We start from the raw sequence: 20,256 nt of genomic DNA, 5'->3' as shown, positions 1-20,256 counted from the left end.
AATTTACATTTCCTATTTTAGAACAGCTCGATACGTTACTATTTTTAACGATCAAAGTTAAATAATTTATTAACTTTCTCGTAGTTCGAATTTTAACGAAACAGTTTATCTTTATGCGCCCTTGGAAACGACATTTGGATTCCCCTTTAAACGTAAAGTACTAACCATAACAGCCGTCACCCTGTCTAAGGAAACACAATGAATTGAAGACAATGAAATTGCCTGAGGTGACTCATTAGGTGGATAAACGAACCGTGACAAATGGGGATACCGGAATTTAGGTTCAAATAATATGAACTAAAGAAATCGGAAGTTGCAGCTATCGGAGACGAATTAAAAATTTGTTATGCATGTAATTAAAATATGACGAAAACATATTATAATGGATCAGTAGACGCAGTATGGTTCTTCAATACGTCAAAACCAATCAAGTGAATAACTACTCGACTGACCATAACAGCGTGTAATCATGAATTCTCGTTAAATATCCGCCATTCCTCAGCTAGATATTACATTTTCCAATAATATTCTTCATTTATTGACGATAATTTTTGAAAACGCTGTCCAATAACGATTCGTCACCACTTCAGTGCATATGAGTTGTGAGGCCTGTCGAACATCATGATATGATTAAAGTGAGTGTCCCTGTAATTTGTTTTCGAGTCTGATCTATCGTCAACTCAACTGGAAGCCAGACAAAATATAGCAAAAATGCCATAATAAAATGAAAAAACTTTTTGAGAGACTCATATATCTTCTACAGTCATCAGATTCACCATCATGAAATACCAATAATAAATAAATAATCATTTCATACTCTATAATGTGAAATAATATGTTTAGTCTATTTTAGACTAAATAAAAATATAGATTAACGTATAAAATGTAAACCAAAAATTATGCCGTAACATATTAAATAGCCTGAAATCGTTAACATCAAAATTCATTATAATGGATTTTCTAGATTATCTATATCATTAATAAATCACAGAAAACTCGTAAAGAAGAATGCACAATATGATCAACTAAAAAAAATATTTTAATTTATATTATATTTTGGTCTGGAATTAGATTTATTGACAATTAACAACATTGTACGATTTGAATAAGTACTCATAAATTTAAGTAATTATGAGCTAAGTTCCGTTTAATGATTCATCATTTGAGATTATTGATATTTGCTAGCTGTTACTTATTCCGCGTGACAACAACTGTATGTGAAAATCGTCCGCATTCCAACTGAGAAAGAAACCCCCCGGCCATACATTGTCCACCGACAAGTCCGGTTATTTCAAAGTTAACACGTATAAACAATAATCATACAAACTCGTGTCTCCCTCATAAAAGTTTGGAAATGTCTTATTCAAAACAGTGACGAGCGTTTTCATAAATCAACAACAGCAGACACCCGATGTGCAATTCACAACAGCCCTAGACAACGATTATCGGTCATCAACAGTTAAACGAAATACCTGCTGATTGCCTCACGATAATAGTAAACGGTAATGATACAAATGACGAATAGGTAAAAACGAACGTAAATAATTTTACATTCAAATGCAACGTGGGAATATTTACCAAGAGTTAATATATATATATACATATTTGTTATGCCACAACTTCCGACACGATTTGTTTTTAAACAATAAATATATATTAAGGTAGGGAAACTATGATTCATATTATTTTAATCACACATCAAAAAGTACAACACTAAAAATATTTAAATGATTTAACTAATCTATACAAGTAAAAAAAAAAATAGAAATACGTTTACACAATTGTTCGTGTAAATACAATTAATTTTGTCCCTCTCATTTTAACGACGGTGTTTCTAAAAATATCCGAAGTCAATTTGTTTTCATAAAAAACCGTTAAAGACTTTTTTACGTTCTTTCAACATAACTATAGTTACATTAGCACTTTTAAGAAGGCTATAATAAACTTGTCGGACAAATAATGCTTTTATAAAAATCATAAATATAATTGTGAACGTCAACACACGTATATAGTTGTTTTCTTGTACAAGTTGGATGAAAATGAAAAAAAAAAATTGAAATACAAACGTTTGCGTTATAACGACATTGATTGTTCACATCTAAAATAATCAAATGCAGTAAAATTACCCTTCTCATGGACGTTGTTTGAAAGAAAAATAAGAAAAATGTAGTACACGCCGAGGTCTCCGAAAAGTTTTTAAACGTGAACATCTGAGGACAAGCTTATTGCGATGACAAAAAAAAATGCAATAAAATAAATTCACAAGTATGTCGTTAACGCGCCATTAAGTCGTCTATGTTTGGTAAACATTCTGCGGACAAATTATTAATAAATGTTGATCCAAGGTCGAGGTTTATGACAGTTTTACGGCGTATAATATCGCTATACATTACTATGAAGCCAAAGGCAAGGTTTATATATTGTTATTTAGCATTTTTCGACCGAAATTATATTTTATCGTTTCATCGATAGCACTGTCCAATTTTAAAATATAATATGTTCATATTTTATCAAAATATAAAAACATGGTAGAATAAGAGTCACCAGACCCAGTTATATGATCACGATGGAAGAGAGTCGCGACAAATTTGCGTGCTGCGGGATATGATTATATGCAGTTTGTTCGTTGCACTTGAGTATGCTTACACATAGATAGGTGCTAAAATTCAAATTTCCTCGTCCTTTTCCAGTCAGAAACCTCCACACCGCTCCCACCCTGTTTCGTACTAAATAACCGGATTAAAACGGCCGGCATAAATTATTCAACTCCTCAGAAATTATTATGCATGCTTCGTTAATTGTGTGGTTTCTAAATAACTCTCCTGGATGGGGAATAGCTACATATTCACTGGCGGATGTACGTACCTTCCTTCATTTAACCGACGCGCTGATGTACCAGTAATTTATTTATTATCGACTTCAACGTTAACGTTTCTAAATCAGACGGCAGTGCACAGTAATAACGCCTAGCTATAGTTATTGACTAAAATTGAGGCAGTTAGGTGCACACCGTACGAAAAGATTTATATTATTAGTATAAGATAACATGAGTAAATAAATGGTATCACTTAACCGTGAAATATATGCGATAATATGCTCAGATATAGCATTGTGTGATTGTATTGTAACCGTTAAAAACCGCAAAATCCTAACGATTCGATGAATAACCTATGTTTATACGTATATATTCCTACAACGAATCAATGTATTAATTTTAATTTATTAATCAAAAAGTAAATACTTTTGTTTTTCAATCGCCATCATTATAGTAACCAAATATAATTATCCAAAAAAATGTAAATATTTTATAACAAACGTGCAGCAACAACAATTCGACGATAATTCGTTGAGTACGTACAATATGAAAACATTATATACCTTTATTACCCGTTAAAATTAAATGTCGATATGCCCGTCATACAAAGCCCGTTAAATAACGTTTTCCTCTAAAATTTGCATGATACATCTAACGCAATAACGGCAACATACATTGACATATATTAATTCTACTATATATTATGATAAAAAAAAAAAAACAAATTTGGTAGCTTTAAACATTAAACAAACATACGTCTACTTCCGGTTTTGTCAGTGACTATAAGATACTCATCGAGAAATTACGAACAATTAAGCGATCATTAAGTGTAACGGTTTGTTCAAATAATTCTTTGTCGTCAACCGTACACCGTAGTAATAACCGCGACCAACTTTTTTTCACACTACACGCAGATTAACTTAAGCGGTTGGTAATAATTATTGTTTTCAATCACATCCAATTCCGCAGCAAATCAAAATAATATAATAATATGTAATACACATATTCGTATTGGTGGCACGTATTCGATGCACACGCACACGGTGCGCTCTCGACGTCAGGTTTCTCTCCAAACAATCGCTCAAGGCAGCATTTTACTATAGACACACACACACGCGCGCACTGCACACAACACACACACAGACACACACACGCACACACACATACGAGGAATATGTTATTTCGATGGAAAAAACGGTTTGCCAGGAATTTAAACGACGTAATTAATGGCGCAGAATGCGAACGGGAATCTCTTCCACGGTCGCCTCGGGGCGCGCATATAAATATCGTATGGGGGGGGTACCTACCTGTTCGCGATACGCGTACGGCGCGGAATAACACACGCGCGCGCGTAGAGTTTCTTCGGTCTCGCGTGTCTCTTCACTCCGATGGTGCCCTATATTTATACACTATAGACACACGTTCTCCGTTCGGGGTACATTCGAACGGATTTCGGGAGGGGGGACGATCGTTCGTACCGTGCGAGCAGTGCAAAAATCAAAAAAAGATAATCGCGCGACCCGGGGCAAGCAAATCGCGCATCGCGCACAGCACGCCTTGAATTTTTGTAATAGAGACGTGGGCGGCGCAGAATATGGGTTTTGCCGGCAACACGTTCGACCGTTGTGCGCGGCGGCGTCTGACGACCACTCCCGTCGCACGTATTATTACTGTCTTCGAGCACGTGCCGCGTCAAAATCGGTAGACCAATGCGCGGGGCAATGGGTAAGCGCCGCTGCCGCCGCCGTAGCGAATTAGCAGTACATACCTGTCGGCGGCTATCGGTGAATCGTTCGGGACTTAACCGGGCGGCACTCGTCGTCATATATATAATTAATAATTTATTAAACGCGAAGAAAACCGAGCGAGCAGATCGCCAAACGCGACTTTTGAAACCGTCGAGACCGCACGATTGACGCGTGACATATTCAATTATGTTTTTGAAAATTTCCCGGTTAGTGCCCGCTCTGTTGCGGACACGTGATACCTGACGCGCAGCAGCGAGTGTAACTGTACAGCATGTTATTTTATTAAATTTGTGTGGTAGTAACTCTAAGGTTACACAAACACGAGTAGGCATATGTCGGTACACATTATATTATATTATATAGACTTGTTTTAACTCGTATTCGTTGTTTTCGCTTGTCACTTTATTATTTATCCGTAATTACAATAATATAAAAATAATGATATTTTAAAGGAGTGCGCGTCTCGCCGTGTGGAGTGAGCATCATCAGGCACGATACGATGACGTGTACGGTGGGGTATTAGGTACGCACTACAAACGTTCTCCGCGCGAGGATATCATAACAATAACTTTTGAAGATTATTAGGAAAGTTTGACTTAACGAACTCTTAACGTTTTACGGTAGGGTTTAGATGGTAATCGTATTAGTTTAATATCAGTTTACTCCTCACCGTGAACTTTCATTATCTTTCATCAACTATTCATTAACTTTCATTACCTATCGCACAGACCGGTTATTTTGCACCGGCATAAGACACTACTGTATTGAAATAGTTTTGTAAAGCCAAAGCAGTATTGTATTACTTAAGCCATTAAATACATTACATGCATAACCATACTTGGTTCTGTAAAATGCCAATACCGCATGAACATTAAATTATATAATAATATAATATGAATGGCAGGAGAACGTGGAATGTATTAATGTAAAATGTAAATTTAAATCGCCAAAGTCCATATGCGTCAATCGATATGTCTGTACTGATTTCCATATATGACTCAAAAACATAATAACAGCAATTGCTATCAAACTTAATAGTTATTTTTTAAATAATAGATATACAGATAAAACTTATTGACCGTACACGATTTTATAACATTATTTAGTGGGTAGGGTAGGTGTTAATTTCCTTATACTATTAATATTTTAATTAAAGGTTCGTGAATTAAACGTAAAAATTATTTTGAAATACAAATTACATTGACACATTACTTGTGTTTTATCGTTATTAAACAACGATAATAGCAATAAATTGAATACATTTTCTGAAAAAGTATTGTCATAACGTTAAACATATAGTTTCATACATCTCCTTTTAACTAAATAATATATCTTAAAATTCAATAAACTTTATTCAGCAGTTAAGATATTATAAAAATATAAACTTTTCTTACACATTATCATAAAATCGTGGCATAATAAGTTACAAAAAGGGGCATAACTGCATATTTCAAAATATAGTTTATACTTTATAATAAACTTTATATCGTCAATAATTTATTATTTTTAAGTTTTTAAAATAGCGTATTAATTTAACATTACAAAAAATTATATTACAATCTATGTTATTAAAGACTACACCTTTGATAAAAAAAAAAAAATTATAGTTGAAAACTTATATTTTTAATAATTATTACTAAATAGACAGGACTGTAAATTGTTTATCGTCATACATATAAACATTAAATATTTTATGCTAGGTATTAGGTACCTATTGTTGTTTTGTGATTTACAATTCCTCTTTTTTCGATACATGTGCAAATAATTTAAAATATAACCATTCAATTAAGTTAAAACGTTACGTAGTAGAGTTATTATGATACTATATTTTATAAAACGACACGATAAGTAAATAAAAACGTAAAACAAATATCCACCAGTGGTTAATAGTATGTGTCGGCATAAAAAATTGGTATACAGAGATAATAAAAATAATAATAAAACACTCGATTTTATTTTTATTTAGGTACCTCTACGCCTACAGTGGTTTGATTGGACCAGAACTGTGATGCAAGTACAACGCTTTCGGACAATTAAAATTTAATATTAACGTTTCACAATACTTGACGTGTTAATATCAAAATAATAATTAGTTTCCGGTTCAATTTATAGTTCCATTTTCCGGTACATTTTATTTAATATTTTACACGGCCACTCGTTGTAATGGACAACGCATACGCAGCGAACTATATAATGCAAGAAGTGTGGGACGATCATAAAATGTCAAGAAAATTATTCATACAAACCGGTTCAAATCACTAAAGTCTCCAACATATTAATAACAATACTATATCAATTATTATATTATTTTATGTGATGATAAATAATAATAACTAGTATGTACTAAATTACAGTATGGAGTTACAAGTACCTACGATGTTAATTTTTTTTTTCGCGAACAGTCGACTGTTTGAAAATCGTCATTGCGTCCTCATCAAGTACACACTCGAATTTTTATTTTAAATTGTAACAAAAGTTTAATGGGCTTTGATCGAATGAATATACAGGAATATATGCCACTCAAATGTGAGAAACGCTCCCCGGAGTGTATACCTATGTGTTTCTATCGAATAAAAGGGTTGAACGAAATAAGAATACAACAATAAGTTTATATTATTGAAAAACTAATGAGTCATATAATGTAGTTCACACACTGCATCCAAGTAATCAAAACGAGTGTCTAGAGCCAAATGAACGACACACACGTATACATAGGCGTACATTATATTATTGTGTTTCACGACTTTACGCGTCATATTGCGGTCAATCATCAGTCATTTGAATAGAAAAAAAACATTTTAGTTTATTGGTTGGCAGACAGAAATTCAAACAGGTTTAACCATGAATGTTTAAAATAATAAATGATCAGACTAACCATATTAAGAGAATTACTTGTCTTATGTATACTTCCGTTATCAAACGATAATCCGTCAGTACGATGGCTTAAAAATACGCCTTTATCAGATTTTACAACTAAATAAAAAAAAATTTAGATAATTCGAAATTTTTTTTTTTGCAATAAGCTACGCTCTTTATAATCTCGTCGCATGGATCAGATGTGCATATAAATTTTACTTATTGGAACAGACATGTGCTCTAAAGTAATACGTCGACTGATTACACTTTCTTATGTATGCATAAGAAAGCATACTTATGCATACCTACTTGATTCCATTTTATTGTCTATCGTTCGTTGTTTTTTAGACGCTATCCAAACTGTTGCGTCATTTGCAGTGTTCGCGTGGAATTGTGTAACGGTCATGGGTGGTTAGTTTTTAACACTTGTAGAACGCCTTTGAAAAGCTAGCGGGAGGTCGTTGGCCGTTTTATTTTTTTTCGCTACTCTCGTAAAAGGCAGTAACTATTATTATAAGTTATAACAGTAGTTTTCGCCCGCAATATATACACAGACAATGACGAATCGTACGTGGCGCGCACACAATCGCGAGGGACACAGTGTTAGAAGAAAAAAAAGTCGACCACTCATACTTAGACACGGAAAATGATGAAAGGGAGCAACTCTTGCTTTAACCCCTTTTTAGTGGCCAACTGTGACTTGAGTTTTTACGAAACACACCTGTCCAGGCACGGGGGAACGCGTAAGCAACGAATGAAGGGGAACGTAAATTGTTTTTTCTTTTCTACACCTATTATACAAAGACTCAGATCAGTAATTGTGTCTTGGTTATGAATATATTTGAATAAACATGTGGTAATTTTTATAAACATAAAATTGTCTAACCGTTTGTAGCTAAAGTAACTGTTTCTCTATATCTTTGTCACTTGTTGATTTTTTTTTTTTTATTCGATTTCATAGTTACCATTTTTTTTTTTTTTTTTATGCAGTCTAGTCTAAATATCACATAATACACGACTAACATAAATTCATTTTTCCACAACAAGTTATAGTTATTTAATTTATTCACAAAAAGAGGCATTTTTCAATTCTGTTAGTAGTTTACCCTACGGTAAGTGAATTCTGCACAACCCATCGCTTAAAATGTATTATCTTAATAACATTTATTTTTTTATTTTTATAAATCTAATTTAAATTAATATAAATTAATACTATTTTACTGGCACTTCTCAAATATTTAAGTGAACTTAATAGTTTAGTTACTAATAGTTAACTTTTGAATATTCCAATATTTTATAAAAAATAATACTTATACCTTGTAACAAATTACAACAATATAAATTTATTAATAAACCAAAAGCAAAGACTGATCTTCAGATACTTTATACTTATGTATAAAGTTGGTGAATCTAAAAATTGATAATACTTTTATTTTAAATACTTTTTATTAAATTTTTAACATACTTAGGTACTTAATTTATTCATAATACTGAACTGATCGAAAAATAATAATTCACCCTAATTACATTACCCAAGGCTATTTTAATTCAATATAACCAGATTGACAAACAATGTATTGATATTTAAGTTTTTGTCTTTGTTTACGACGAAGCTATGGTTTTTTTTTTCAAAGTTTGATGATTTATTACTCAACTATCGGAATCATAAACATGTTGCATTTTAATAATATTATAACGATAAATTATAAACTTTAATAAAACGCTACTAGATTTATCAAATCGCAGATTCTATGATATCGTAAAAAAATCATTATTTTTATATTTTGGATTTTAAGTTTACTTAAATTTCCTTAGACTTATAACAACAAATGATATATTTACATTAAAGATAAATAATATTAAAATTCTGATCTAGTTTACGTTTATTACATATAGTTGTAGTAGCCCACACAGTTTTGTTTCCAATGCGTTGGTCGAATCAAATTAACCATTGCAAACGATTTGCGGTCATAAAACAACATTGACGGCCGTCTACTTAAGCACAACACGTAACCTAAGTATTCGTATCTATACAATATATTATACATACGTACGTGGTAGCCGAGATTTATTTATTTTTTATCATTTTTATTATAACTATTCTCTTAGAAATTTCCCCTATGCCACTATACACATAACAATTTATTAGCTACTGCCAAGTAAAAAACTAAACCCGCTCGGGGCACTTCACCCTCGTTCTCTTTACCTGTATGCATAATATTTAACACACAGCTCATCGACATCAGGACCACATCATTGGACCGCGAGCATATAATAATATAATAACACCCATCGTAGTCCGGGGGGTCCTCGTGTGGTTTAATCGGATCAGTTATACATGTTAATAGGTAACGATAAACCATACGCGCGTATTGTAATAACCGGTGACGAAAAAAATAAATAAAATTCAACCCAACCTGCTGATGAATCCCGTTTTATGAATCCGCCATTGTAGTGGCACAGACACGCGACACGGAACAGATGACAACCCGGCAATGGTTTGGTGTCACCTAAAAATTACCAGATTCGATTCGCACGTTTTCATATACAATACTCGATTTAATTATTATTTATATTATGTGTATTGTATATGTATGTAATGCACATTTCTCAAACACAATGATCGTGCATGATTCGATTTCGAAAAATGTTTGGAAAAAAACATGACCCGCCATCGAAAAAAACGTCCAACATGACGTGTTGTTTTGGTTTTTAATAATGCAACTGGTCCACACACACACAAAAATCATAATAACAAAATAAACGTATTGACCCGAAACATAATATTCTCGTGGAGATTGTGGACTGCGATAACCCGTTGGGTGGACACAACACAGGTAAAACGATACCGGACGTGTTTTGACGTGGGTTATCATGTATTAACATTTATCTGGCCCTTGGTACAAGAGAATACAATTATTTTGCACAATCGTTTAATATTATTTCGAATTAAATACAATTTCAAATGGTCCATTTTAAGATCATTATGGAATACTTATTTTTATTTGAAAAGAATCCAAGTTTTTATTTTTATTTATTACCTACTTGTTTTGTTTTGTTAAGTATTTACTGGGGTATTTACAATAGTAATTGTCCTCAAGCGTTATATGTTAAAATAAAAATATAATAATAATGCACAATGAGGACGAATTTCAAGTTTTACTTTTCATCTCATTAAAACTTAAGTTTAATAGATATTTTAAGATTGTCGGTATTCTAATGTTTAGGTCATAGGCGTATAGTCAATGTGTATAAAATAATATGCAAATTAAATTTTTAACTCATTGTTTAGTGAACACATAATACTATAATAGGTAATAATGACACACACAATTCAAAATAAATCATTACTTTGAAAATTTTATCATCTTTTAGTCTGTGTAAAACGTATTAAAGAAATAATGTGTTTTGTTTCTTTTCTTCATACTTTAAAAATTATTATTGAAATTATTTATGTAATGTTTTATTAATATTTCTTATTTAGATCATGTACGATATATCCAATAAATAGTTTATTAATTGTATGTTTTAGATTAACATATGATGGATTACAATATTATGAAAAATGAAATTTTGTTTAATTTTACTAGATTTAACAATATCTAATATTACAAATATTTATCAAATCCTTGATTGGCCTACATAAGATACCTACGTCTAGAATGTCTAGATACTCTATAGGTCAACATAATTGTGAGAAGAATTTAAAATGTACAGTAAGTAAATACTTAAGTGTGTGAAGTATTATTTTATTCTTTAAACCCGTTATTTATTACACATTTAGGTAAGTTAACGATTTTCCTTAGAGAATATCATATTTATTAAAGTTCAACTGAATAACTAGCATAATTTATAAATCATTAAAAGATAATTATAGTAAAACTAAACAATATAATTTATGTTGATATGAAATATCTAATTTAATTTCATCCTGAAACTTATTATATTAAGAGTTGCATGCACTTAAAGTTTGTATGAGTAAATCAAAAACTATATTCAAGAAAAATAACGAATTCCATATCCAAATAATATAACTCTGACATTTATCAAGATAAGTCTTTAAATTTCTTCAAGAATAATTACTTTTACAATACAATTTATTTGGTTATGTTTCAATTATTAATGTGATTTGCATAACATTATATATAGATACCCGACGTCATATTGTTATAATAATAAAATTATTAAAATTGCTATCAAAAACCACTTTTTAAAAAAAAAAAATAAAATACTACTTTGTAGATTCTGTATTTTATAAATATAAATTTGTCTACATGAATTTTTAAATATCTGAGTAAAAATTCCCTTTTAAAATTTAAATGAAAAGGAATTTCATTATAAATTTAAAATTACTTTTTTATAACATAACAAACATTTATTTCGGAAATTGTTTTAATATTATTTACAAGCCAAAACAATTTAATGAAAAGGAAATCATTATAAATACGTGACCTGGATCTTAACTGGATTAAAAACATTTAATACTCAGTTTTAATGTAAAGAAAAAAAAAATGATCGCGCAAACACAAAACAATGCATTAATGTAATTTTACCAACAAAAGCAAAAATCTTAAAAACAATGACTAAATAATATTTGTCACGATTAAATTATTATATTTTGTATAGGTAATCAACCTAATAATAATAAAACGAGTAGGTACCTAAAATTAAAAACGGTGTTTTCACAAACCACCGGAACAACTCGACGGCAGTCGAGTCATAACAATAATTATTACTAATTTCTAAGCAATAAGTAATAACAATAAGGAATAATGGTCATATCCGTTACCCGTCTTTTTTGTCGTCTTGGGTCAGCCTATCGATCATCTGCATGTCGATCATTTCGTATCAGCCGTCACCGCACGCGCGCCAAACCATGATCGATGGCGGATCGCCCCCGCGATTGTAGCTCACTCCCGCACACGCGTCGATAAATTACGCGCGCGCGGTCCGAACGACGACGGCAAACGACAAGACGCGCACCAACCGGCAAAAACGAACGATTTCGGAAAAAAAAAAAAAACGGACACGGTCGGGGCCGCTACGACGGTGTTCTGTCGGATGGCAGACGGAAAGTTTCGAATAAAAACTGCCGCGCGATAATCTCTTGGCACGAGTATTTTGGTACGCGAACAGCGGCGCCGACGTCCGATCGGATCGGCGTTCAATCAAATCGGGAAAAACAAATAAACCGTAACGCGGTAATAACGCCCGACGACTTAACGTGTATTACGATGTCAATATAATATTATATTATTATAACAGTACGATAATACCGCCGACCTTATCGCGGGCTCGCCCCACGCCGCACTCGTATTACGCGGCGGCCGTAAGAAAACCGCTACCGGGGACTCGTCGATAATATAATATTATAAATAATATTAATAATAATAGTAATAATAGTGATGGTGATAATAACGACGGACCGATTACGCGCGTCGCCCAGCACTCACGAAAGCACACTGACACCGCCGGCGGACCGGTGGACGCGGATGGATGTATAAAAACACACACACATACACACACGTGTACGTATAAAACGAAATCGCTACAGAACTGGTCTTTATCCCCGCGACGACGAGCGGTGCGTGCCCACTCCGGTTGTACGCTGCGCGAGGAGTGTGTGTGTGTGTGTGTGCGTGTGTGCGTGTGTGCGTGTACCTACATAATAATAATAATAATAAAAATATTATACTGTACGGCGAATAGCCCCTCCAGGCTCGCGACCAATGGGGGAACAACAATAATAGTAATAATAACAACAAAAACAACCGTGTGACGTGACCCACAATCGGCGCGACCGTGCATCCGACGCCCCGACGTCGTCGCGGATGTCGGATTAACGCGGACTCCGGAGTCCGGTTGACGTAAAACGATTTTGAAAATTATGATAAAAAAAAAAAAAAAAAAAAAAAAAAATAAATAAATAATATTTCGCGAATTCGGAGCGTCGGCTAGGGGGGTGTGATTGATTTCCGACCACCCTCTGCGGCCGATTACGGATTACCGGCGGGTGGTGGTCGGACACGCTGCACATTACCTGTCATCGTCAACGCGCTGCAACAAAAACCTCGCGCCGCGGGGAAGTCGTTAAACTGGATTAAGCGCGGCCAATATTGTAAAACACACAATAATAATGACGATAATGTTGTGACGATAGTAGGTACTTAGCGGCGTAGGTTTTGTTTTTCGTTTGCATCGCGCTGAGCCGCTCGGATATCGATTGTCACGTGCATAATGCACATTGTACATAATATACGATATGCACCGTCATCGAGATCACTGTGTTGCATAATAATCCGCGTTTTCCGCGACACCATACGTGCACGTCCGAGTGTACTTACAGCTGTTTTTTTCGTTTTATAACAGTGATGGATTTATTAAAATATAATATTATATCATTACAAACTTGTCAAATTTCATACCGTACTAAACGTCTGCCGTAACGCCAGGGTTCGAAAGTTCTAGCAAACGTATATATTTTTGGTAAGTCTTAGAACGTTCAAAGTTTGATACCAATTTATTTCACACTTCCCCGATGTTATATACGGAATTTTATTTGCCTAATATTTGCATATTTACGATTTTATTGTTATTTCGCTATTTAGGGTTTTTAAATGTTCTTTACAGGTATACCATGTATAAAAAGGAAAATAAAATTATATTGAAAGAAAAGATTTTAAACCTAACACATACGAATACGAATTTATTAACAAAAACAAAATAATGCATTTTAGTTGTTATCGTCGATCCGAATCACACCGAACTATCCTGTTCGTTTCCAATAATTTAGTTATTTTCGTATCAAATGTACTGCAATATCGGATTCGTCGTATTTACCTAGAACATAACGTTATCGTCGTACCTATTACCTAACTCTGAACAAACACAATGATTTTATTTTGGTTTTCCTCCGTCATTTTGATCTGTTGCGTTTATGATTGATGTGAACTAGTATATTACCTATACGACTATATTCTTGTGTATTTATATTGATTTAAAAATAAAGGTTATCGAATCCAAACTTATGTTAATGAATTTGGTTCCAATATTTTTTTTCAGATGATACAATCGTATTATTTTGTAAAATTTATAAAATTTAAGTTAATTCCAACAAAAAGTATAACGTACCACACATGTAAGAAGTGACAAACTAATTAAAAGTTTCGTCCGGTATAAATATCAAATAAATCGGAAACAATAACAGTTATTACCAGCAACCAACGACAAATAATATTAGTAAAAAATCATAATTTTAACAAAGGTTTGTGTGAGATTCTTATTTTCGCTAACATTCCTATAAACAAATTAGTAAGTTTAAAACATATTTCGAAATATATACAAAAAATGATATTCCAAGTGAATCAACGTTGCTAAAAGGATATTATGTAGACGAAATTTACAAATAACAATAATATGGCCATGAACAAAATAATTTGGGTCAGTATCGATAAGACTACTAACGCAGTGCCATTACATTGCAAATGTAATAGTCGACATTCTCGAGGAAAATTGTGCAGACAAAATTTTTTTTACTCAATTCCGATGAACTAGAAAAAGCTAACTACTCCACAATCAACAAACTTTTTAATAGATCGATGAGTTTATTATGGCCATCCGGTATTCAACATAACAATGCACTATAATTTTTATCTGATGTTGCGCTTTACATAGTTAAATCAGAAAAATTGCTAAAAAGTTTTTCTCAGAAATGATTCGCGTAACATGTGTTGTAAATACATGGACTGCGTACAGTCACAGAAAAAGTAAGAAGTCAATTTCATGCAGTAGATAAAGTTATTTCGATTGTAAAAAAAATATTTAGAAAAGCCCCACGTCGTTTACTTGTATTTAAAACAGAAGCGCTAAATATTACCTCCGGAGCCAATTCTCACTCATTAGGGAAGTTAGATTAATACAGCAATTTATTTTGCGGAAATTTTGGAATAATACACCGTATTATTTTAATGTTAAATAGAAACGATGGAGTTAGTATTTAAGATGCTTAAGATTACATCATAAAACCTGGATTAGAAAATAACTTAACGTATATTAAGTCACACTTTGCCAAATTAACCTTGTATATTGAAAAATTACAACGGTAACATACTTCATTACCGAGTTCAACTAAAATAGTTAAAGACATTCAAAAATCTTTTGAAAAATTATATGATCCAAATGGAAAAACTGTTTAAAATAAATTTAATCAGGTATTAGAAAAAAACGTTGGTAAAAATATTACAAGTTTTAATAGGTGAAGAAACATTTAGATGTAAATCCTGAAGATTTAAATTGTAACGACTTGGTATTTTTTAAGTACGCACCCGCGATGTCTATCGATATTGAGCGGTTATTCTCGGCATACAAAACTACATTATAATCTTAATTTATTATACAACAATATAGTATTTTAATTGTTTAAAATATTGTTTTTTTTATTCCAAAACCGGGTATAATACCTATTTCTCAAATATCTATCTTGATAATAAATTATCAAAAATACCGCGTTATTATATCATGTAGGAAGCATTTTTACATTAATAAATTCCATAATACGAAAAGTATATCAGTAACTAACCCGTAATAATTAATCAACTGCATAGATGAAGTAGCTGTAATCATGTAAAGGTAGAGGATAATCTCCTAATATAGATACACCATACATACTCGTTGTAATGCTATTATTTATTATTATTATTATGTCAATAGTTGATCTTATGAAAAATTGGGATATATCGCAGAAGATCTAATCACATACAATACATGAAAAAAAAAAATATCCATCCATTATAGAGTAAACATTTTTTAAGAATATTATTCTTTATATTACTGATCTGCGATTACTTAATCACATAAGAATAGTTTAATTACCGAAAATTAAAAGCAATTAAAATCTTTAAGTGTTTTTTTTTATTATTAATCGGTTGTCGCTAAAATTAAAATATCTAAAAGAGGGCTTTCAAAATATGCGCTAAAACTTTTAATCCTGCACTTAGATTAATAGATTATTTTAATATAAAAATGGTAAGTGCTATTTTTTTTTAAAATTACAACTTTATTAAAAATAAATATCTCCATTAAGTTTGAATAAATCCTATATCGTCATTTGTAAATAACTTTAGTATTTATATACTACACAATTTTAAATTTACCTGCAAAGATTTTTTTAAACTTTATTTTATTTATAATTTAATACAATCTATAAATTTAATTTTTACAATTTAAGTATATTATTATGTGCATTTATAAATGTTATTATGCGATAAACGTGTAATATATATACTATATATAAAAAATAGTCACTCAATGGATAATAGTGACATTTTATAATAAACACTTCATTTATTAAGTATTCTAGATTATTTTATATTTCCTAAATAATTATGAATTCGTTAAATTTCTACATTCATTTTTTTATTAATTTTTCTTAAATCTAAATTATAAAATATAGTGTCTAAACCAAAAGCAGATATTAGGAGATAAGAATGGCCTGATGTAATTCCTACCTATTTATGTCATATTCTTGTATGTAATATTGTATATAAATGTAAATCATAAAATAGATAGATTTCTTAGTTGTATAATTAATTATAGAATAAACTATTCTATAATTAATGATATTAGTTTAATTTAAATTTATTAGCTACCCAATTACAACCAATTTGGTTTATTTATATATACCAATATCCTTTTATAACTTATTCAATAACATTAATAGAGAACTATAATTATATTGTTATGTAGTTATCGTTATTTTTCATCTTCAAATTTCTAATTACATAATGTCAACGTTGTAAGGAATTTCTCACGTTTATTGAGTAATTTTTCTTTATGAATTATATAACCTTTTATAATAATAACTATCAAATAATGTTATTAGTTACAAATTATTATTTATGTAGAAGTATACTGTATACAAGTATTTCGGTAGCAACATCAGTTAATTTTTAAATATTTTTATGTTCCAAAAGCTTTTAGTAATCATAGGTTATTGCTAGACGTGGGTGATGAATTTAATACGCTTTTCAAAAGTTTTAAATTGGATGTTAGATTTGTCAACCAACCATATCATGTTAACTCTATTGCAATATCCTTCAAACTTGTCTTCAGTAAAACGTTACATGATGGAATTCCAATAATAGAAGTTTTTGTCGTTATAAAATGAACATTATTCAAATAATATATTATATAAATGATATGTATTATTTTCATATTAGATGTTCACAATATTTATTTCATTAAATAAATAAATTATCTTCAATTTCTAATTTTATAATATTTTTTTGAGCATAATTTACTGTAGTTTTACTATAGTGTAATAAATAATGGTTAATACGATTGATTAATATGCACTATCTTATCACTACCTAATTTAAGTGTTCTTTCTCTGTTTTCTCGCTAACCTAAATAATATCTTTTTTTTTTAAATTAAGGTGTTGTTAGGTATTATAACTAAATGTATACCGTTTTACATTTTTAGGTATTTGATTTTATGTAGGTACCTATCATACGTTTTAAAAGTGCGTATAATTCTAAAATCCCGAAACGCCACATGATATTCTTTTTTGTTCTCAGTGTTTCTTTGAATAAGTTATTCAAACTAGATCTATTTACGTATAGTACGAGTAGATCGTGGAGCAATCACACAATAGTATTCGTTAACATTTATAATATAAATATGTAAAAGAATTGAAAATTACAATTTATTTTTTTGACAAAGTAATTTCAAAAATGTGCATATACTATATTTATTCAATAATTTAACTAGATATTTTATAAAACGGGGTTTTATAATTTATGTATTTGCAAAAATGTACATTATTTTCTGGGTATATAAATATAACATAATTTATATAAAATATATTTAACAATGTAATCCGCTTTAAATTTATAATGTAGGTAATAATAATAATAAATGTAATTTGAAAATAAATGTTTTTCGAGATAATAAATTTTAATTTAAATCAAAAAATCAAAAACGGTAACAATTAATTTTATTAGTAGGTACTAGGTACATCTTCTTTTTTTGCATCGTTTACGTATATAAATACCTTTTTAACATAATTATTAATTATACCTAAGTTTTAATATAGTATATCAATTTAGAATCAACATTGAACATTTTAACTTTAATTACTTATTTGTTAATTAAAATTTAGTTTTTTATTAAATATTATATATTTAATATAACATATAAAATAATATTAAAAAAATAAAATAAAATAATATAATATAGTATATAATATAATATTATATATTTAATCAATGATTTCATCGTAAATATTTGAAATATTTGATCTATTACGGACATAATATTATGTATTATAAAATAATTATATTATTATAATAGTAGCTATTATAGTCATTTGAATTAAATAAGTGATTTATTAATTGGCTAATATAAATTTGTACCTACAGTTTAAGATTATATTATATCGTAAATATTTATAAAAATGTTATTTAAATAACCACAATTTCAATTATGTGTATATTTATATTATACATTGACAAAAACTATAAACCATAATTGTATTACTAACACGTCAAAATTTAGGTATGATTCACTAGCGGTTGCAATAAATGAATGTGCTAGATATACTATAATTTTATACATATATTATATATATATATATATAATAATAATTATGCATTACACATATACATTATACATATACTATAGATATAGTACATATACACAATATTATTACCATACTTTAAAATATGCGATGTTATTTATAAAACAATTTATTTTTATTCACTGTATTTTTATTTCTATATGGGTAGTAATAATTGCATTACTATTTATGCTAGAAATTGTCAACTTTATTAATCATGAAAAAAAAAGTTATCAATTCATATTTGAGTAAAATGTATGGCGGTCAGAATACATTTAAAGGTATTTTTTTTTACCAAAGACTAAAATTAATAGAAGATAATATAAGTATAAGATATATATTATTAACTATGATATCAAAAGAGTTTTAAAGTTCTTATCTTCCAATAAAAAAATTTAAAAATATTATTCATATCCAATAGTTATTTATTGAATTTCTTAACAGTTGATAAAGACTTACTTAAAAAAAAGCGATAAAGTTATATTTTGTTATTTATACATAAATTATCATTTATTTGATCTCAGTAAAGTGTAATAATGTTTATGAAATGGTGTTAGGGAAGTTCACCTTGTGAATAAAACTCATTAACCTGTCGGTTGTATAAATATAATATGCAGATATATTATTTGCATGTTGCGTGTAATGTAACTTATAAGTATATTGCGCCCCAACTGTAAATTTTTAATTTAAATATTTACTGACAAGGATTTTTTTTCATTTTCGAAGTTTTGATTTTTGTGTCTCAATCAGTTGCATTTCAAAATTAATGAATAATGGAACATTTATTATCATTGAAAATATCATTTTTTATCAACACTATTTTTTCTGCTAATCTTACTCGTTACTCTTTTTTTGTTGTTTACATATATATTTATTATTATTATCATTATTTTTTTTTTTTACATATAAATGGAATATTATTGTATATAAAATACACAGATGTGTTGAAAGTAGAGCGTGAATAGATGTGGTGATAAAGTAAAATATGTCAACCGAATTATAACAATATTCAAACTCGTTATCGGTCATTTTATTATTGTAAGTACCTACCTACCATGTATAATAAACACGTTTCACGGGACGATTTTCAAGCACCTAGAGGTGTATGCCAAACCTATATTATAAGAATTCATTGAAGTTTTAGTTCCGTTGATTCGGTTCATCGGATTTTTTGGCAATTTTCGCCGTTACTGGACCGAAATATATAGTACTATCTGCACTA

At 30.2% G+C, this 20,256-nt stretch overlaps 1 protein-coding gene across 2 annotated transcripts in view; it reads right to left on the bottom strand.

Annotated features, from left to right (window-relative positions):
- LOC112601033 (rap1 GTPase-activating protein 1) overlaps positions 1 to 20,256 on the bottom strand; it is a 159,269-nt gene that overhangs the window by 109,954 nt on the left and 29,059 nt on the right. The window contains exon 1 of one of the 2 annotated variants that reach the window (XM_025348429.1): positions 12,209 to 12,846. The exons of the other annotated variant lie outside the window; for it this stretch is intronic. Within the exon in view, the coding sequence (XP_025204214.1) occupies positions 12,209 to 12,261 (53 nt within the window). The 5' untranslated portion in view covers positions 12,262 to 12,846. Of the gene's footprint in view, positions 1 to 12,208; positions 12,847 to 20,256 lie in introns of those variants that run through there. 2 annotated transcript variants of the gene reach the window in all.

Source organism: Melanaphis sacchari, unplaced genomic scaffold (assembly GCF_002803265.2).
Source record: "Melanaphis sacchari strain LSU unplaced genomic scaffold, SCAv2.0 Contig74_pilon_pilon, whole genome shotgun sequence".
NCBI classification, from domain to species: Eukaryota; Metazoa; Arthropoda; class Insecta; order Hemiptera; family Aphididae; genus Melanaphis; species Melanaphis sacchari.
The sequence above is the reverse complement of the archived record's forward strand: the minus strand, read 5'-3'. Positions and strand labels throughout refer to the sequence as shown.